The 15143-nt window shown below is 59.1% G+C and overlaps 1 protein-coding gene across 2 annotated transcripts in view; it reads right to left on the bottom strand.

Moving 5' to 3' along the window:
* PHF24 (PHD finger protein 24) overlaps positions 1-15143 on the bottom strand; it is a 35618-nt gene that overhangs the window by 11780 nt on the left and 8695 nt on the right. For both annotated transcript variants that reach the window (XM_054033219.1, XM_054033220.1), the window contains exons 2-3: positions 6539-6935; positions 1003-1188 (exon numbers count right to left, since the gene is read on the bottom strand). In XM_054033219.1, the coding sequence (XP_053889194.1) occupies positions 1003-1188; positions 6539-6928 (576 nt within the window). In that variant the 5' untranslated portion in view covers positions 6929-6935. The remainder of the gene's footprint in view (positions 1-1002; positions 1189-6538; positions 6936-15143) is intronic.

Below are 15143 nucleotides of genomic sequence, written 5' to 3'. Positions count from 1 at the left end.
GGGGTACTGTGTTTCTGTGTGTGCACACACATGTGAGCGTGGAGGGGTGTGCATGCAGTGCGGTGTCCCGCAGCAGGGTCGAGAAGGATTTAGCAAGGGAAAGCCGAAGTGACAAAACAGGTTTTGCATTTTGTTCTGAACTTGGCGAGGCCTGTTGTCAGGTTATTAGAGTGAGTGCAGGGCCGCGGCACGCTGGTATGTTATTGTAGGGTTGTGTGGGAATGCGGGGACAGGGCACGCTGGTGTGTTATTGTAGGGCTGCTCGGAAGTGCGGGGACGGGGCACGCTGGTATGTTATTGTAGGGCTGCTCGGGAGTGCGGGGGCGGGGCACGCTGGTATGTTATTGTAGGGCTGCTCGGGAGGGGGGCACGCTGGTATGTTATTGTAGGGTTGTGTGGGAGTGCGGGGACGGGGCACGCTGGTGTGTTATTGTAGGGCTGCTCGGGAGTGCGGGGGCGGGGCACGCTGGTGTGTTATTGTAGGGTTGTGTGGGAGTGCAGGTGGTGGGGGCACACCAGTGTGTTGTTGTAGGGCTGTGTGGGAGTGACATTGTCTGTCTGGGCTGGGGGGTGACGCTGTCTGTCTGGGCTGGGGGGGTGACGCCGGCTGTCTGGGCTCGGTGGGGGCTGACGCCGTTTCCCGGGGCTGAAGGGGTTGTGGGGGGGACACACAGGGTTTTGGTTATGGGAAGCAGAACCTCTGCCTTGTGGGTCTGGGCCCAGCCAGGTGCCTCCGTCAGCCTCTGGCTCCTGTCCTGTGCCCCATGGGGCAGCGGGGCCCTGGTGCAGGCCCGGCCTCGGCCTTGGGGCAGGTCAGGGCGCAGTTTACAGCATCGGGCAGGTGTCAGGGACTTGCCTGCTGCTGCCCGGGTGGTGCCTGCTGTGGGTGTCCCCAGCTCGGAGCTCCCTGCCCACCATTTGCACGGTTCCCTGGGGAGCCATGGGGCCCGGTGCTGGCCCTAGTGCCGCGGCCAGGCCAGGCCCCCCCGGGGCCACACTCACGCAGTAGTAGCAGCTCCAGCCTGTCTCGGTGTGCGCTGTCTCCGTCACCTCCACGGCGCTGCTGTTGTGCAGGAAGCCCATGCGGCGCAGACAGCCGTCGTGGTAGACCCGGGTGCACACCCTGCAGGGGAACAGGCTCTCTGCCGTCCACACCTCGCAGATCTCGCACATCTCGTCGCTGCTCACCTGGGCATGGCAGGCGGGAGAGACGGGGGGAGTGAGCGGGGGGCGGGGTCGTCACACAGACCGCCTCGGGCCCCCCCCCCCCATTCCCTTGGCCTGCAGCCCTTGGCCTGCCCAGGGCAGCAACGCAGGGTGCAAGGCCCCGAGGCCAGGATCGGTAACTAGTGAGGGGGCTGTGTGTGGGGAGAAGGGGACTCAGCTCCTGTGGGGATGGGGGCCACATGAGAGAGAGGGCAGGGGATGAATAGACTGAGGAGTACGTATGGGGATGGATGTAGGAGGTGTGTGTGTGGGGGGGGATAGACACAGGGGTGTGTGGGGTAGATGGAGAGAAGGGTGGATAGACAGGTGTGTATGGCAATGGATGGATGGATGGCTGATTGGATGAAGGGGTGTGTAAGGGGAGGGATGGATGGATGGATGGAGCTGTGTGTAGGGGGATGGATGTGTAGGGGGATGGGGTGGGATGGAGGGATAGAGGGGGTGCGGATGGGGAGAGATGGAGGGATGGAAGGGTGTGTAGGGGAGAAATGGATGGATGGAGGGAGGGAGCGATGGATGGGTATGGAGGATGTGTGTGTAAGGGGATGGATGTGTAGGTGGATGGGGTGGGATGGAGGGGTGTGTAAGGGGAGGGATGGATGGGGAGAGATGGAGGGAGGAGCGATGGATGGGGATGGAGGAATGTCTGTGTGTGTGTAAGGGGATGGATGGATGGAGGGGGTGTCTGTTGGGGGAGGGATGGAGGAATGGAGGGGTGTAATGTTGCACTCCATATGTTTTATGGAAGTATGTTAATGAGTGTGAATATGATGTATCTGGAATATGCGTTATACAAAAGGTCTCTTGTAAGGTATCATTACAAAGCTTATAATCTACTGAGTGTGATCATCCTATTTGTATGAATGTATCACTCTTGTATCTAAAACTAGAATATGAAATATAACTCTGAGGTCCTATTGTAATTATGCAAAGTGTGGGCCATTAATGGTGGCTTAGGATCTTAATGGCTCCCATTGACTAGGACAATTGAATGGGTTTATTTACCTGCAAGTCTTCCTGTGTACCTGACATGGCTAATGAAGAATGAGGTCTCACAGGACATGTGACCATGTCACCTGATACTGGAATCCATCTTAAACCTGGTGCTTTTCCATTTAGAAGGAGGGATGGGGACCCAGAGAGACAAAGGATTCCCGCCTTGTGCCAAAGCTATAAAAGGGGGTGGAGCAGGACAAAGGGGGGCTGCCAGTCATGAGAAATCCCCTAGTTACCACCTGAGCTGGAACTAACAAGGGCTGTACCAGGGGAAAGGATTGGGCCCAGACTAGGAAGGAGTCTAGTCTGTGAAAGAAGCTTATTGGAACATCTCTGAGGGTGAGATTTACCTGTAATCAGTTTCTTAATGTATTAGCCTTAGACTTGCGTGCTTTGTTTTATTTTGATTGGTAACTTACTTTGTTCTGTCTGTTATTACTTGGAACCACTTAAATCCTACTTTTTATGCTTAATAAAATCACTTTTGTTTATTAATTAAACCAGAATACGTGATTAATACCTGGGGGAGCAAACAGCTGTGCATATCTCTCTATCAGTGTTAGAGAGGGCAGACAATTTATGAGTTTACCCTGTATAAGCTTTATACAGAGTAAAACAGATTTATTTGGGGTTTGGATCCCATTGGGAACTGGGTGTCTGTGTGCTGGAGATAGGTGACCTGCTGAGCTGTTTTCAGTTAAGTCTGCAGCTTTGGGGGGGTGGTCCAGACCCTGGGTCTGTGTTGCAGCTGGCTAGCATGTCTGGCTCAACAAGGCAGGGTTCTGGAGTCCCAAGTTGGCAGGGAAGACATGCTCAGAGGTACTTCTAGGTGACAGTCCCAAGGGGGTCTCTGTGACCGAACCCATCACAAGGGGTATGTAGAAGGAGGGATGGAAGGATGGATGGATGGAGGGGGATGGATGGAGATGGAGGTATGTGTAAGGGGATGGAGGGATGGAGGAATGGATGGATAAAGGAGTACAGATGGGGATGGATGGATGGAGGGATATGGATGGTGAGGGATGGAGGGGTGTGTATGGGGAGCGACGGAGGGGTGTGTAAGGGGAGGGATGGAGGGATGGATGGAAGAGTGTGTAAGGGGGATGGATGGATGGATGGAGTCGTGTGTCTGGGGAGGGAGAGATGGATGGATGGGGAGGGATGGATGGATGGGCAGGGATGGAGGGGTTTGTAGGGGCTGGATGGATGGAGCCGTGTGTAGGGGGAGGAATGGATGGAGGGATGGAGGGAGGGGTACAGATGGGGATGGATGGATGGAGGGCTGTGTATGGGGAGGTATGGATGGTTGGAGGGGTGTGTAGGGGGATGGCTGGATGGGTGTGTAGGGGGATGGCTGGAGGGGTGTGTAAGGGGATGGATGGAGGGGTGTGTAGGGGGCTGGCTGGCTGGAGGGGTGTGTAAAGGGAGGGATGGAGGGGTGTGTAAGGGGAGGGATGGAGGGGTGTGTAAGGAGAGGGATGGATGGAGGGGTGTGTAAGGAGAGGGATGGATGGAGGGGTGTGTAAGGGGAGGGATGGAGGGGTGTGTAGGAGGATGGATGGATGGAGGGGTGTGTGGAGGGATGGATGGAGGGGTATGTAGGGGGATTGTAGAACTGATGAATGAAATTGTTTTTAATTGTTCACTTTATTAATGTAACTTCATAAGTAAAGTTTTATGAATGAAACAATATTCATTCATAAAACCAGTTACCCCAATAACTGGCTAATTAACAATTAAGATGCTTGTTAAGAGCCATAGCTGTTCAGTCAGCTGCCTTTGTAAGTTTCACTATCAATCCAATTCCTGCTTAAATCACTGAGACTTGCACTGTGTCAGTATTGTAACTTCTGTTCACCATTTATTACACTTGCCTACAGTGGAACTTCTGTTCCCTGTTTGCCATCCATTATACTTGTCTATATTGTAACTTCTGTTCACTGTTTGCCATCCATTATACTTGTCTATATTGTAACTTCTGTTCACTGTTTGCCATATTGTAATTCAAACCCCATTTTAAAACGCGGACTCCATTTTGTAAGGGCTTGCTGCAATCTTCATTTTTGCAAACCCTGCTGTAATCTGATTAGTTTAGTTTAGATGTGTGAATGAGGTATGTATGGATGATGGAATCAACCTCCAGCCCCAGCCTGTCCTGATTAAATAGAGTTCAAACACCAATGGCTGAAGATGCAGACAAGAGCCCTAACAAAGTAAGAAGAATCCACCCTAAAAAGAAAAGGTACAATAGAAGGAAGATCAAAGCCCGGTCCGAGGCTGAAAGTCATGTCTGCAATTGACGGGTGATCAATCACCAAACCCAGAGGCAGCGTGACACAGCAAGACCTATAGACTCTGGATTCAAACTAAAGCCTACAAAAAGGATGGGTGAGATGGAAAACTTTGGAGGAGGGTAACATTCTGCTGCCAACATGGAAGGGCATCGGTGCATGCCCAACAGAGACCCAGCTCGTCCTTGTGCCCGGCTTTCCTGGCCAGTTACCGCCACAAGCTACGAACCCAAGCTGCCAACTCAAGCCACAGACTCAAGCAGGACTGGTAACTATGCAGCAGCTGCAGAACATCTGATGGATGTGTGTGTGTGTGTGAGTGTGTGTGTGTGTGTATAAATCAAATTGTTATCATAATAAATGTGGCATCTTTATCTTGTCCCCTTTAATAAGATCCTGCTAGTTTTTTATTGGTATAACAGGATGGAGGGATGGATGGATGAATGGAGGGGTGTGTAGGGGGCTGGAGGGATGGATGGATGGAGGGATGTGTAAGGGGAGGGATGGAGGGGTGTGTAGGGGATGGATGGATGGAGGGGTGTGTATGAGGATGGATGGATGGATGGAGGGGTATGTTGGGGGATGGCTGGACGGATGGATGGATGGAGGGGTATGTTGGGGGATGGCTGGACGGAGGGATGGCTGGAGGGGTGTGTAAGGGGATGGATGGGGATGGATGGATGGATCGAGGGGTGTGTAAGGGGAGGGATGGAGGGGTGTGTTGGGGGATGGATGGATGGATGGATGGATGGGTGTGTTGGGGGATGGATGGATGGAGGGGTGTGTAAGGGGAGGGGTGTGTACAGGAAGAATGGATAGATGGGGAGCTCCTTCTCCCTGTCCCCAAGCTGAGGTTGCCAGTGCTGTGGAACGACCACCCCCCACCCTCACCCAGGGGTCACCCTCCCTCCATGGCGTCCCTAGCACCTAGCAGGGGGCTGCAGGTCAGGACTGAGGGGTATGGGCCCTGGAGCGGTGGGGAGCGCTGCACGGTCAGTTTGAGGGCATCAGCAGACCAGCACGTGGGAGGCGAGTCGGGGAGCGCTGGAGCTGAGGGCCGACAGGTGCTAGACATACTGAGTGCGGAGCCCAGGGCCGGGAGAACAGGGGTCAGGACTGAGGGGCACTGGCGGAGCCCAGGGCTGGGAGAGCAGGAAGTCAGGACTGAGGGTCCCTGGGGGAGAGCAGGGGGTCAGGACTGAGGGGCACTGATGGAGCCCAGGGCCGGGAGAACAGGGGTCAGGACTAAGGGGCCCTGGAGGAGAGCAGGGGGTCAGGACTGAGGGGCACTGGGGGAGCCCAGGGCTGGGAGAACAGGGATCAGGACTGAGGGGCACTGGGGGAGAGCAGGGGGTCAGGACTGAGGGGCACTGGCTCTCCGCTCGGCTTGGGCAGGCTGGCACGGCCTCCTGGGCTCCTCTCCTAGGGACCATAAAGGCCTTTCTGGGGCCAAGAGACCCGACTCCCCGTGCACGTGACCCTTCTCCAGCACCCACCGGCCAGTGGCTGAGCCTGGCCTCCAGAGCAGCACAAACACCCCTGGGCCACAGGGCTGGGCACAGGCTGGACCTATGGTCCCCCCCACCCCCACGTGTGCTGCCAAGCTGACCCAGACTGCAGGCATGTGGCTGAGGGTCAAAGGTTAAGGCAGGAGGGGGCCAAGCCCCCCATGGCCTGTGATTTCTGCAGTGACTTGTGTCCTGGGCGTGGGGCCTGCAGCCCCCAGACGGTCTCCCCACGCTGAGGGGCAGCCAGGGGCTTTCAGCAGCACCAGCGGCATCGCCCATCTTGGCCTGGTCACCCGCTGGGCCCTGGCGCCCAGGACGAGGGGATGTGACCCGCCCTGGAGCAGCGGGTCCATCTGCCAGCCCCAAGCTCTGGGAGCCCCCTGCCCCTTCCCACTCGCGGGCTGCTGCTGCCTGCCCCAGCCTGGGGAGTGACAGGGAAAGCAGGTGACGCCGGTTCCTCTAAAGTGTCCACCTGAGCTGCCCCATCTCCATGCCCGGTGCCTCCCCAGCACTCACCTGCTCCCGTTGTTCCAGGCTGATCTCCAGCGGCTCGTCGTCGTGCAGCTCGCGCGTGGGCCGGACGAAGGCCGGTGGAGTGAAGCGGTTGGCACGGTTGAACTCCTCCGGCTCCACGCCCCGTCCGTCCCGCAGTCTTTCCCAGGCCGCCCGGTTGGCACGGCTCTCCTCCCGCTGCGTCTGCGAGGGGCCGGCGGCCTCCGGACTCTCCTCCTCCTCCTCCTGCACCTCCTGCACCACGTGCTCCAGTGTCCCCCGCCGCCCGCCCCACGCATCTGCCTTGCGCTTGGTGGAAGGCCGCTCCCGCAGCCCGTCCTTGAAGGCGGAGACAGCCAGGCTGACCTTCTGCACCTGCTCCACCGTCTGGCGCCGGGACATCAGCACCCCCATGGCTCTCCTGGCAGGAAAGATGGGGTGGGGGGTTCAGAAGCAGCCTGCCTCACAGCTACCAGCTGACAGCTCACAGCCCTTCTCATCACCGAAAGCCAGCCTCTTCTGGGGTGCGCCATGGCAGCTGCCTCTGCAGGTCTCACCCACCACTGAAAGGCCACCGCCTCTGGGGCAGGGCACAGCAGCCGTTTAACAGCGCACAGCAACGCTGCACAAGACTCATGTACCCAGCTCTGACATGCAGCCACCTCTGGGGCAGGGCACAGCAGCCGTTTAACAGCGCACAGCAACACTGCACAAGAGTCACGCACCCAGCTCTGAGGTGCAGCCACCTCTGGGACAGGGCGCAGCAGCTGTTTAACAGCGCACAGCAACGCTGCACCACAGAGTAGGACAGGAGGTGAAGAAGAATTCCTTGTCCAGCTGAAGCTCCGGGCAGGGCTACGGGAGAGTTGTGGGGAATCGACTGACCCATGTTAGGCTCTGACCGGGGTTTATACCCAGATTCTTGTAGAAAGTGCCCAGGTCCTGCCCTTGGTGTGCTTGTGGCTCTGGCCTGAAAGAGGCGCTCAGGGGAGGATGGGACAAACAGAGGTCAGCCATAGAGAAGCCCCTCAGCTCCCTCTGACCCTTCCCCGGGGCCTGGGCAGCTCCAGCCCTCACGCTGCTCCACGTCGGGTGGCGGCTGGCTCCGGTGACCTGCTCCCACCCCTCCCGGAGTGGTGGAGGTGGGGTCTGGGCCAAGCTGTGGCAGCCCCAGGCCCAGCTCAGACACTTGCTCCAGGGCCTTGAGCAAGTCCCTGCACCCATCTCCTGTCCGCCCCGGAAAGCGGAGCCCATGGTGTTCTCCTGGCCCTGCCGCGGGGAAGGGGCATCAGCCAGTGTGAGGAGCCAGCTTTGCAGATGCAAACCCTGAAGTGGGATTGTCTCTCCGGGAGCACATCGTGCCTAAGCTGGCGTGGAAATTGTGCGTTGCGCATCATCTGTCCCATGAACAGTTCAGAGAGCCCTGGCTGGGTCAGGGAGTGTGAGCATGGGTCAGTCCCCGGCCTGCACCCCGTGCTGGCTGTCACACGCAACATGCTCCACATGCCAGTGCACACGCATCTCCCTCCTCCACACGCAGCCCCCTGTCACGTGCAACACACTCACCCAAACACCGGCATGCACACGCGCACACACACCCCTCCCTCTCCCACGCACAGCCCCCTGTCACATGCAACACACTCACCCAAACACCGGCACGCACCCCCCGCTCCCTCTCCCACCCACAGCCCCCTGTCACATGCAATACAAACACCCAAACATAGGCATGAGTGCTCACACACACACACACACACACCCCTCCCTCTCCCATACACCTCCCCACAATCCTGTCACATGCAACACACTCACCCAAACACCGGCACGCACACACACACAGACACAGACACACACCCCTCCCTCTCCCACCCCCACAGCCCTCTCTGTCACATGCAATACAAACATCCAAACACAGTTACGTGCACAGACCCCCCCCCCCAACACACACGTTCAAGCCCCCCCAATCCATGGTTTGCAGTTCAAGTTGAGGACACAAAACCCCAGTACATCCCAACCCTCAGTGCCCCATTGCACCCTCTGTTATTGGACCCGGGGTCACATGGGCAACTCCGCACCCCCTGCCAGTCACGTGCTATCAGCGAGGCTTCCCAGTGGTCCCACTTGCCCCCATATCATGCGTGCACCCCCCGCGTTCCTGCTGTGCCAGCTGGCGGCCCCCACCCCAAAGCGCTGCCCATCTCCCTGTGCTCTGCAATAGAAATCAATCTATTGATTTCCTCCCTGGTTGCCAGGGCAACCCAGGCTCCCGAGGGCCGGGGCTGGCAGGTAGGTGATTTGCGGATGCTCTGCTGTGGGAATCACCCCCCCACTACAGCGTGCCCGTGGAGTCCTAGTGCCCCGCAGGGCGAGGGAGGGGAGAGGGGCCCAGACCTCCCTGTGGCACGGCCCATTGATGTGGGAGGGGAGCCAGGGGAGGCGCTGACATTGCAAACCAAACGCCCAGGGCCCTGGGAGAGCGACGCTGCTGGCGCAGCCGTGAGCATCGGCCCAGCGCCAGGAGAACCATGCCAGCAAGGAGGCCCAGGGCGCGGGGCAGGCAGACAGCAGCTGCTGGGAGTGCCGTGGGCTGGGGGACAGGGCCATGGTGGGCTCTGCCGTGGGGGCACCATGGCACCGGGAGAGGACATGAGCACAGCTGGGGCAAGAGGGCATCGGCGGGCGGCGTGGGGCCCTGTGCAATGGGGCTGCTCGCTGGCCATGCTGTGCATGTGGGTCTCAGGCTCCTGCCACCCCTTGGGACCCGTGGGCCTTGCCCCACATCCCCTCCCCCACCTTAGTGGCAAGGACTAAGAGCAGTGGAAGTACTGTCGGCTGCAATGGGAGAGGCTGGGCCGGCTGGCTGGCAGCCATGGGGCAGGGCCCATCTCCTTCCTTGAGAGCCTCCCCCAGCCACAGGGATGCAGCCCAAAAACCAGTGTCCTCGTTCCTTAGAGCCTGACATGCACACTGCCCTCACACAAACACACACTGCCCTCACACATACACACACTGCCCTCACGCACACACACACTGCCCTCACACACGCACTGCCTTCACGCACACACAGACTGCCCTCACACACACACTGCCTTCACACACACACACACTGCCCTCACACACGCACTGCCTTCACGCACACACTGCCTTCACACACACACACACACTGCCCTCACGCACACACACTGAGAAACACACACACACTCCCGCACACACACAGCAGGCACCCTCCCTCCCCCTGCCAGCGCCGCAGGAAGAGGTGCGTATGTGCACACAACACAGAGCGGAACCGCCCTAATTCCCACACTGCTAATCTGCAGCCACAGCCGTGTGGAGAGCCGCAGCCCGGGCCCGCCCTGCCGCAACACTGCAAGGGCTCAAGGACACGGATGTTCTGATTAAAAAGCGAGCGCTTGCTGTGCAGTATCACCGGAACCGGTTCAGGGCTGGCTATGGGAGGGGGAAGCCTCATCAAATGGGGTCCTGGCAGGATGCCGCCGGGCTTGGTCCTGGGCCTGACGCTTGTCAACATCGCCCCGTCCCCCCGCCCCCATCGGGCAGTAAATATAAAATCCCGGCTGGTCAAAGGTGCGGCTGGCACAAAGATTGGCGGAGTGGCATTGGTGGGACCAGGGCAGGACGTTGCATCCAATTCTGGCAGCCACTGTTTAAAAAGGATGCTGAAAAATTGCAGAGAGGGCAGAGAAGAGTCACCAAACTGATTTGAGGGCTGGTGAAAAATGCCTTAACGAGAGAGCCCTAACGAGTGCCATCTGCTTAGCTTATCAACGGAGCCTGTGAGGCGGCTTGACGCACCTCCCCGGGGAGAAAAGCCCAGTACCAACGGCTCTGTTGCCTAGCAGAGAAGGGCGGAACAAAAACCAAAGCCAGACAAGTTCCAACGAGGCACAAATGTTGAACAGTGCAGGTCACTAACCATTGGCACAACCTGCCCAGGGACGTGGCGGATTCCCCATCTCTTGGGGTCTTCGCATCCAGCTGGAGGGTGCATCAGCCAAACCCGTTCCTGGGCTCAAGGCAGGGGGAACAGGGGGAATGTCCTGGCCTGTGAGCTGCAGGAGGGTCAGACTAGATGAGCTAATGGGCCCACAGGGCCTTGAGAATCATTATCATGGTTATAGGGCTGGGAAAGTCCCGAGGAGCAGGAGCTGTAGGGAGAGAACCTGCCTTGCTGTATAAAATACATCCCTGTGCATTCGCCGTTGTGCTAGGAAGTATCATCTGAAATAATTACAGCTACACGGCGCTTGTCAAAGGAAATGAGCAGACGTGAGCGGCTTTGATCGTGTTCGCCTGCTCGCTAGGCTGTAAAATATGGTGCCTGGCAATGGCTCTCCCAGTCAGTGAGCGCTCGCCAGGATCTGGTGTAGACACAATCAGAGACACCCACACACAGATACACACCTGCAAACACAAACACTCTACCGTGCTCGGATCCCCAGACATAATTCTGCACAAACATACTCAGCCAGGCGTATAGCCACCCCCAAACACTGACTACTGCACACGCGTGCACAGAGGCATGATCATACAAACCCAGGCAGAAAAACACACATACACACACTCACACGCAGCTCTCTAGTCACATGCACAGCCATGCCTGTGGTAGAATTACAAAGGCACACATGCATCAGGATATGTTCATGGCCACTTGTGTGTTCAGGCAGACACACAGGCATATATTCATGCACACCCACACACAGAGGGCCGTTTTCTTGCACAACCACACACACAGAGGAGCATTTTCATGTGCACATACAAACACACAGCCAGGTGTGTCTTCATACACCCCACACTCACACTCACACAGAGGCATATATTCATGCAGCCACACATGCACACAGAAAGATGTGTATTCACACACGTGCACACACAGAGGTGAGTATTCACATGCACACACACAGGTGTGTATTCATGCACACACAGAGATGTGTATTCACACACATGCACACACAGAGGCGAGTATTCACACATATGTGCACACCGAGGCGTGAATTCATGCACATGCATATAGAGGTGTACATTCACACACGTGCACACACAGAGGCATGTATTCACACACAGAGGCGAGTATTCACACATATGTGCACACAGAGGCGTGTATTCACACATACAGAGGTGTGTATTCACACACGCACACACAGAGGCGTGTATTCATGCACCCCCCAGCCCCGTCTGGAATCCAGCCCACCGTGTTGATACGTGATTTCCAGAGAGGCGTGAGTGGAGAGGGAAGGCAAGGCGGGTGTGTGAGTGGCAACGCAGCGTCTCCGTGTCTGCATCTGTGTGGGCAGCCAGCTCCGGGAATCCTTGGCTAATCTGCTCTCGCCAGCATCACCTCCCCCACACGCTGCACTGCTCTGTCAGCAGGCGCTAGAGAGACGCAGGGACAGGTGCCCCCCCACTGCCCCCCATGGGATGCTGCTCCATCCCCCAGTCTGCCCAGCTGCCTGGCACGAGGCCAAACCTACTGCTGGGAGGGGCGCGGGGAAGGCCCCGGTTCCGAAGGGATAGAAACTGGCCCTGGCCCCGTGGCTACGCAGGGAGGGGAGGGGGCAACCAGAGACGGAGTTACACAGTGCCACCGGGCCAAAGGGGACGGGAGGGGAGAGGGCAGAGAGAACTGAGCAGCAGCTCCCTGAGTAACGGTACCCCAAGTAACAGCCCTCTGAGCGCCAGTACCCTGAGAAACAGCCCTCAGAGTAACACCAGCAATACCCCAAGTAACAGCCCTCTGAGTGCCAGTACCCTGAGAAACAGCCCTCAGAGTAACACCAGCAATACCCAGAGTAACAGTCCTCTGAGTGCCAGTACTTTGAGAAACAGCCCTCAGAGTAACACCACAAATACCCTGAATAACAGTAATAGTGCCTCAAGTAACAGCAGACTGAGTACCAGTACTGGTACCCTCAACAACAGGAACAGTACCCAAATAACAGTCCTCTAAATACCAGTAGCAGTGCCCTTTACAACAGCAATGGTGCTAGAGGTGACAGTACCTGAAGAACAGTACTCCAAGTACAGTATCATATCCCATGTCAATATGTCTGGAGTAACCATACTGCAAATAACAGTACCCCAAACAACCCTATCCATACCCCAAGTAACAGTACTCTAAGTGCGGTAGCACTACTCAGGGTAACAGTACCACCAGTCCGAGTGCCAGGCCCCTGTCCCGCAGGGGCAGTGCCCGTCTGACGCCTGCTCGCTGTAGGCAGCTGGTGCTAAAGGAGCCATGTCCCTCGCCTGCCTCCATGGCTCCACCACGCTGATCTATTGCCAGAGGAATTACTGATTTTCCTTTGCTGAGGCCGAGACCAACATCTCCTCTTTGGGCCTCCCAATCACTCCTCATCCCCCACGGGCCTCCCGCAGGCCGGGCCTAGAATCTCCTTAGCGCTCCCTGTCTCCAGCCAACAGCAACGCGTCTCGGCTCCGCTGGCAGCCCTGCCCGGCCAGAACAGACGACTCCCCTGTATTTATTATCGGCCCCCCACCCGCGCGGGCTCTTCCCACAGCCCTGGGACCCCTTTGCCAAGCCCTCCCTCCCCGCCAGGCAGAGCTGCCGCAGGGCACAGGGCCGGTTCCACTTCCACCCTCTCATGGTCTCAGAGCGTCGTGGGCTCTCTCTGTGCCTCCCTGCCTGGCCGAGGGCTCTGGGCTCCCACCACCCCAGCCTCCCCCCCCCTTGCCACTACTACAGACTGGCGTGAGCTGGGCCTAGCGTGCTCCAGGGCGTCGCCATGGCCCTGGGAACACCGAACAACATGGCTAGAACCTCAGGCTGCAGCATCCCTCTCCCAGGCTGCGCTCCCCATGCCCCAGGGTCGCACAGGCCCTCGGGGCAGGCAAGCAAAGGCAGTTGGTGCAGCTGCCCCTGCCCTGGGCTCCATCCCTGGACCCACGCTCCCTGTGTCACAGTCTCCCCGGCGCTCCCTGGGCTCCCCGTCATCGCAGGCTTCAGCTTGCACGGTTCTCCCGGGCGCTGGGTCCAGCCAACCTCCTGGGCCTGCATCTCTCCCCGCTCCCTTCACGTGTTCAGCGCGTCCGCTCTGGGTGCGAGAGTCTTTCCCTCTGCAGCCCCCGCCCCGGCACAGCCTCCCGTCTCCCTCCAGCCAGGGCACGTTAGCCCCTGACCCTTGCTTGGCTGTCTCCAGCTCTACCGCCCCACAGCCATGGCAGAGACACCGCGCATCAGTGGTGCTGACGTGCCAGCCATGCCTGGGACACACTGAGCCCTGCCCCCCGGGACACGCCTGGGACACGCTGCGCCTGCCCCCCGGGACACGCAAAGCCCTGCCCCCTGGGACACGCTGAGCCCCGCCCCCGGGACACGCTGAGCCCTGCCCCCCGGGACACGCCTGGGACACGCTGAGCCCTGCCTGGGACACGCGAAGCCCTGCCCCCTGGGACACGCGGAGCCCTGCCCCCCGAGACACGCCTGGGACATGCTGAGCCTGCCACCCGGGACACGCTGAGCCCTGCCTGGGACACGCTGAGCCTGCCTGGGACACGCGAAGCCCTGCCCCCTGGACACGCGGAGTCCTGCCCCCCGAGACACACCTGGGACATGTTGAGCCCTGCCCCCCGGGACACATCTGGGACACGCTGAGCCCTGCCCCCTGGGACACGCTGCGCCTGCCTGGGACACGCGAAGCCCTGCCCCCCGGGACACGCGGAGCCCTGCCCCCTGAGAGACGCCTGGGACATGCTGAGCCCTGCCCCCCAGGTCACGCTGAACCCTGCCTGGGACACACTGAGCCCTGCCCCCCGGGACACGCCTGGGACACGCTGAGCCCTGCCCCCGGGACACGCCTGGGACATGTGAAGCCCTGCCCCCCGGGACACGCAGAGCCCTGCCCCCCGGGACACGCCTGGGACATGCTGAGCCCTGCCCGGGACACGCTGAGCCCTGCCCCAGGGACACGCCTGGGACATGCTGAGCCCTGCCTGGGACACGCTGAGCCCTGCCCCAGGGACACGCCTGGGACATGTTGAGCCCTGCTGGCAGGCCCCTCAGCGTGTGCTGACACTTTGGCATGGAGTATCCGGTGCTGCCGCTCACCTTGGCACGGGCTAGTGCCAGACTGACCTTGTCGCCTGGCACAGCCACAGGGTTATTTTTAGCTCTCCTCTCTGGAGACTCCAAATCTGGCCGCAGACAGCTGCAGTCTCCACACGCCGGCTGTCCTCAACCTTCGCATGGGAGTGCCAGGCCTCATGCAAGAGGCTGCAGCATCTCCCCACCCCCTTCACCAGCTCGCCACCCGTCCCTCCCCACTGAGGGCTGGGGGCAGAGGCCACCGCCCCGCTGGCAAAGAGGTCAGCCCTGGGGGTGAAAGCGCTCAGCACATCAACCCAGGCTCGAACGAACGCATCCTCCCCTCCCCTGCGAGGGGGACCTGGAACTGCACCCCCACATACGGAAGGGGAAACTGAGGCCCAAGGGTCACACTCCTTATGTGTCAGAGCTGGGCACAGCCCTCAGGAGGAGCTGGCTCCTAGACCTGTGCTCCCCAGCTCCCTCCACAGCACAGAGCAATCACCCCTGGCCCTGGGAGCAGCACACGCCCAGGGGACAGCCAAGAGCAACTGAGGCAGGGGGCCTCTTTGC

This window comes from Malaclemys terrapin, chromosome 6 (assembly GCF_027887155.1).
Source record: "Malaclemys terrapin pileata isolate rMalTer1 chromosome 6, rMalTer1.hap1, whole genome shotgun sequence".
Taxonomy (NCBI): Eukaryota; Metazoa; Chordata; order Testudines; family Emydidae; genus Malaclemys; species Malaclemys terrapin.
Note: the sequence above shows the minus strand (reverse complement) of the source record. Positions and strands in the feature narration are given on the sequence as shown.